Genomic DNA, 6,009 nt, shown 5'->3' with positions numbered 1-6,009 from the left:
TGGAAAAAAACCCAAGCTTTTACTGCATCCATGAAAACTCACATTCAGCTGCAGCTGATGCTTCAGCCACCATCCTCCTCCCTGCCCTTTGCCCCTGGCAGAGGAGCTCTCTCCCCTCTTTGGTTTTGCAGTGAAGGGCTCTGCACCAACCTGCCAGGTGAAACAATTGCAGCAGAAGTTCCCCTCACCCCGGCAGCTGCTTCCATACAACAGAAGGCTCCAGTGAGAGGTGGACACTCCAAGGTGAGAGCTATGGATTTGGCATCTCCAGAGGAGATTATTCAGTCCTTTTCTCCCTGCACAGACTACAGTCCTGGCACATGAATCCCTGAGCAGCAGACACCTTAGAGAGGCATGAGAGCAACAGAGGGGAAAAATCTCAACTCCAGCCAAGCAGTTCTGTGTGATGATGTAAAGTGACAGAGAAAATTTGGGATGGGGACGTGGCTTCAGCCACACTGTTTCAACAGGACCAGCCTGTCCAAGGCCTCCCTTCACCACACAGCAACAAACCAAGGACTTGGACATTCCCAGTCCCCACTCACATGGAACAGCATCTGTCAGCAGAACCACATCACCCCTCCAGCTCAAAGAAGGGACTGAGAACACCAGACAGGCTCCAAAAGCACCCAAGCACAGCCTGTCCCCACACCCCAGGAGTAAGGGATGCACCTCCTTCCCTGCAGCAGCTCTGGGAGTAACGGGGGCTTAAGCCTCTGTAAAGTCCCTGTGCAAGTGCCTGGCTGGGTCATCTGCCTCTGACCCTGGGCAAGAGAGCAGCTCCCAGAGCGCAGAACCACCTTCAGCACACGTCTGGGCCCCCTGGTGTTCAAGGAAGGAAATAATTGATGCGCTGGGGCACAGATTTGCAGCCCTGTGCAGAGAAAAGCTTCTCCTCTTTGGGGACGAACACCATCATCTGGGCCACCTGGTCGAGCGTCGCCTCGGTGTAGGGAAGGCCACGGGCCAGGAAGGCGTCCCGAGCACAGAGCTTCACGTGCTGGTACTCCAGAGGCAGGAAGGGCACCACGAAATCGATCAGGTTCTCCCTGAGGAGCTGGCTGTGGGCATAGCTGTTCTCTGGAGCAGAGCACGAGACAAGGCAAACTCAGCAGCTTCACCTGAGAGCATCACCCCTCTGCGAGGCCAGCCTTGGCTCCGAGGGGCGCATCCGCTTGTGCAGAGCTGCTCAGCACTCAGCACAGAGCATCTCTAGGAGGCACACCAAGAGACACCTGGAGCCCCAGAGAAGCCCCAGCACCGCCCTGTGAGGCTGAGCTGCCTGTTGCCCCCAGCCATTTCCAGGGCTGAAGGGGGCCTGAAGGCCTCTTGGCTCACAGGGACCAAGGCTGGGGCTCTCACTGTCCACAGCCCCGGGCTGGGGTGGAGCCCAGTTCCCGCAGGCACAGCCCCGTGTGGCACACGGCGGATGGGACACTGCAGAGGGGCGCCTGCCCACGGCCCCCCAGCAGGCCCAGCTCTTACCTGCAGCCTCCTGCAGCTCCAGCCGCAGCCGCTGCTCCAGGAGCTCCAAGGGGATCTCCTCCCGTGCCCGGCCGGCTCGCCAGAAGTCCAGGGCCACCTCATTGATGGTGTTGCCACCAAGATTGCTGTGGACACAGAGGGAAGTCACTCAAGATTTCCCCCTGAGCTGAACTGCTGAGAGCTGCCAGCACCTTCCCGGCAGACAGGCCCCAGCAGCTCCGTTGGCAAGAGAGGATTTGCTGTCTAGGATCAGCACAAGGAGAGCCAGCCTTCTTCCCAAAGAGCCCCTTTCCACGGGCACCCTGCAGCTGTCTGCCATCCTGCCAGTGGCAGCAGAATCCTCCATCTCCCTCAGTCCCCTGTCCTGGCCTGGGAAGCCATCAACCTCGCAGGTGACACTTGGCTCCACACCAGACGCTGAACAAGCCACCACAAAGTCCAGGTTAAAGGGCAGAGCACGTGGCAGGAGTCCCACTGGAAGTAAAGGTCCAGGGCAGGGATTCAAGGCAGCCCAGGACTCGGCAAATGGGACTCTGCCCATGGGACAAAGCAGCAACACAGCTCCCACCCGAGGGCTCCTCTGGACACCCATGGGGCAGCTCTGGGGTGGGGTTTGCAAGGTCCTGCAGCTGTTGAGGGTCCCAGGACAGCCCTTCACCTTGGAAAGCAGGTCCAGGAAAGGTGTCCCCCCTCCCCAAGTGCTGGTAAGGGGCTTGCCCCCAGGCCCAAATGCCCCGGTGAACTGGGAACCAGTGGATGCAGAGCTTGTGTGGGTGGGAGGCAGGGAGGCAGTGGGAGACACAGATCTTGCACCCCATCCTCATGTCAGAGGCTCTGGACCCCAAACTGAAGGCAGGGAAAATTAAAAAGCCACCACTGCTTCCCACCATGCCCCCACACACTGTCAGGGAGAAAGCAGCTTGTAGTGGTGCTGCTCCCAACCCAAAGAGCCCCTTTTGGCTGCACAGGCAGCCAGCCCCAGCCCATCTGTAGGACTGTGCCAGTGCCCACAGGAGCCCTGGGGCAGAGCCATCCCTCCTAAAGCAGGTCAGTGTCACACTGCCACCAGGAGTGATGAAACCCCTGGGATGACACACTGCTGCAGTTCAAGGCACCCTGCTCCCCTCTGCTTGCTGACCTTCATGGCACGCCAGGCAGGACACCAGGCCAGCCCCGAGCAGCTGGCAGCAGGGCAGGACCTGCCCCTTCCACACAGCTGGGACCAGAGTGGGGGAGTTCCACAGGCACTGGGCACACAGGCAGGGAAACCTCTCTGAGGGAAGCACCAAGCTTGGAGGTTGGAACACTTGCCTGGATAGTGGGAGGTGGAGAAGGAATGCTCTGCTCACCTCCAACCACCAGGAACAGCTCATGCCAGAGCCAAGCTCAGGGCTGCAATTCCCAAACTGAAGGGGGCCCAAGAAGCTGATCTCTCACTCTTCAGGGGCACCTCAGTCAGGTGCCTCCTCACGTCCTGGTTCTGAGATGTCCCATTTCTCCCTCCAGCTGTATCCCACAGAGACAGTGCTGGGGTGCACTTCCTGGGAAAGGAACCAACTAAACCAGGCTCTGCTGATGCCAGGATCAGCCTCACAGCACCTCAGTCTGCAGCCGCAGCCAGGCAGGCAGTGGGAACTCCCCAGCTCCTAAAAATGCATGGGAACTTCCCAGCAAGACCTTCAGCCCTGGCTCTGCTCCCTGGAGCATCCATAGGTAAAACTGAACAAGGAGGCAACCACCACCAGGGAACAAAGCATCTGTGCCCTCCCCTGCCGCCTCAGCCCTTGTATCACACACCTCTGGGGACACACTCCGTTACTTGGTTCCTCCCCATCCCTTCAGGGGACCAGAAATCACCTGAGGAAGAGGAAGATGGATCTCTGCTGATCTGCCTGGCCCTCGCTGCCGTGTTGAGCCATGAAGGGCTTGATGGCATCCAGGAGGCTGGAGTGCAGCTTCTCGGCCTCGTCGAAGATGAGCAGGGCCTGCCTGCAGCGCTGCAGGGTCTCGCTGAGCTGCCTCTGCAGCTGGGCCTGGGCAGCAGCAGGGAGGGCAGTCAGGAGCCCCTGGGCTGCCCTGGGAGCACCACAGCTGCTGCATCCCCTCCCACCCAGCAGGACAGGGCAGAGAACAGGAAGAGCAAAGGCAGGAAAACGAATGATGCGAGGTACATTAGTTTAATAAGAGAAGGAAAGAGGAAAGAAAGACATCAGGTGGTGCAAAGGCAGCCACCCACCCTGCCACAGACAGACTGATGCCCAGCCTGTCTCCGAGCAATGGCTTCCTGCCCCCAAACCCCCTCTCCCTGCAGCTTTTATTCCTGAGCAGGGCAGTAAATGACATGGAATATCCCTTTGGCACTAGGACTCAGCTCTTTGGCGTGTCCCAAACTTCTTGTACTGAGCTCAGGAGCTGAGTGGGAGAGGGGGGGAAGCCTTGAGGCTGTGCAAGCACTGCTGCTGGGAAGGACATGAGCTCCAGCCCACTAGACCACCCGTGTTGCTGGCTCTCACCTTGTAGGAGTCCACGTAGTTGTGATGTGGGAAGTGGAGGAGGGACACGAACACCCTGACACAGTCACTCCTCAGCCCGTCGCGGTACAGGTGACTGGCCACCATCCGAGCCACAAAGTTCTTCCCCGTGCCAGACCAGCCATGGAAGGACAGGACCAGAGCCTTGCGGGGCCGTGGGCTCTGCAGGAAGCCCTGCACCGCCCGCAGCACCACCTCCTTGGCCAAGTGCTGCCCGTGGAGCTGCCCAGTGAGCTCTGCCTCCAGCCCTGCATGGAGAGAGCACGGGCTCAGCCTCCACCCGCCAGCACAGCTACTGCATGTGGGAGTAAGAGGAGAAAAAGTGGCAGCGCTGCCTGGCCAAGAGGAGGTGAAGTGGCATTAAAGCCACAGGCTGCCTGTGCCCTGCCTACATCAGCCTCTGGCCCCAAAAGGACACAAATCTTCCACTGACTCCTTTTTTCCTTTAGGAAAAGGCAGAGAGGCTTGGGAGCTGCAGAGAGCACGGATGCCCAAAGGCCCTCCCAAGCTCCCAGCACAGGGTTTGCATACCAGGAGTCTCAGGGACTCCTGGCAAAACACAAGGACACCTACTCATGGCTTACACACAGCGTGCCCTCCCGACCTAGGGCAGGGTCCTGGGCCAGTGTGGGTCCCACTACCTGTGCCTGGAAACTATGGGATGCAGGCAGGGCTTGTGGCAAGCTGGAGCAGATCCAGTGTGCAGTAAGGAACAAACTCTCTTTGGTCTCAGAACTTCAAACGGGACACAGGACTGAGCTCAGCCTCTCACCCTCCCACAGCTCAGCACCCTACTCAGAAAAGCCCGTCGCTAACATCACTTTCTAGAATACACTTTAACAGGAAAAAATCCTCAGAACAAGCCACAAAGCAGCACAGCCCCTACCTGTGATGTTGTTGATTATCCTGCAGTCTCCTGTCTCACAGCACTTGCCAAAGCTGCAGTACCAGGCAGAGAGGATCTCCAGGTAATCCTGGCCCACCAGAGGAAAGCCCCAGCCTGGAAACAGGAGCAGGTTTCAGGAAAGTGGCATTTTTTACATTTTGAGCAGACGCTCAGCTGAGCCCTGGTACGGCAATCCTCTCTCTCCCAGGTGCACGGACTCAGCCGCGTCCCTGCGGGCAGCCCCGGCTGTGGGGAGGGACAGTGAGCTCGGAACCGGCAGCAGCTGGTTCGAGATGGCTCCGAGCGCCCAAGAAGCGCAAGAGCTTCATCCCGGGGTGTGCCGAGGAGGGAGATGCCCGGGGCAGCCACCCTCGGGAAGGAAGGGCAGTGCCACAGGAACCGGGGCCACAGCGGGGTCCGGACCTGCTGCTCCTGCCTGGGCACGGGAGAGAACAGAGCAAGGTCTTACCTGGGATGGGACTGGCCTCTCGTTCTCCTTGCTGCTTCTCCTTCTCCTCGCAGCCCTCCTGCCACACCTTGCACGCCAGGTACTGCCAGTACTGCTTGGAGAGAGCTCCCAAATGCTTCTTCACGGCTTCGTACCTCACCGTGCCCCAGGCTCCCCGCTCCGGGACGGCTCCCTGCTCCTCTGCCCAGGGCGCCCGGGGCGGTGGCGTGGTGCCGGGGCTGCCCGAGCCGCCCAGGAGCAGCAGCAGCAGCAGCGCGCAGCGGCCGAGCCCGCGGGGGGCCGGGAGCCGGGCCGGGCCCATGGCAGCGACGCGGGATCGGGGATGGAGCGGGCCCCGGGAACGGAGCGGGCCCCGGGAACGGAGCGGGCCCCGGGAACGGAGCGGGCCCCGAGGATGGAGCGGGCCCGGGCTGATCGCACTTCCTGAGGCCTTGCCGGGGAGCACCGCGGGCGCTGCCGGCCCGGCCGGACGCGGCTCCCCCGGGGCCGCAGCTCAGCCCAGCCCGCGGGCAGCGGAAGCTCGGCCCCGCCCCGGGCCCGGCCCCGGCTGGGCGGGAAGGCGCTGGGGACGGGCCCGGGGCTGCCGGCCTCCGCCTCCCGCACGGCCGCGGCACCAGCAACGAGGGCCCGGGGCAGCG

The 6,009-nt window shown here is 61.2% G+C and overlaps 1 protein-coding gene across 1 annotated transcript; it reads right to left on the bottom strand.

The window, feature by feature from the left end:
• Positions 1–5,855, bottom strand: TOR3A (torsin family 3 member A). The gene is made up of 6 exons (XM_038144409.1): positions 5,372–5,855; positions 4,903–5,016; positions 3,999–4,264; positions 3,343–3,518; positions 1,486–1,610; positions 1–1,080 (listed from the first exon to the last, which is right to left on the bottom strand). Exons 1-6 carry the CDS (start codon positions 5,670–5,672, stop codon positions 830–832), a joined length of 1,233 nt encoding a protein of 410 aa, XP_038000337.1. The 5' UTR covers positions 5,673–5,855; the 3' UTR covers positions 1–829.
• Between the last annotated feature and the right edge of the window lie 154 nt (positions 5,856–6,009).

Source organism: Motacilla alba, chromosome 8, assembly GCF_015832195.1.
Source record: "Motacilla alba alba isolate MOTALB_02 chromosome 8, Motacilla_alba_V1.0_pri, whole genome shotgun sequence".
NCBI classification, from domain to species: domain Eukaryota; kingdom Metazoa; phylum Chordata; class Aves; order Passeriformes; family Motacillidae; genus Motacilla; species Motacilla alba.
This window is presented reverse-complemented; position numbering and strand designations above follow the sequence as displayed.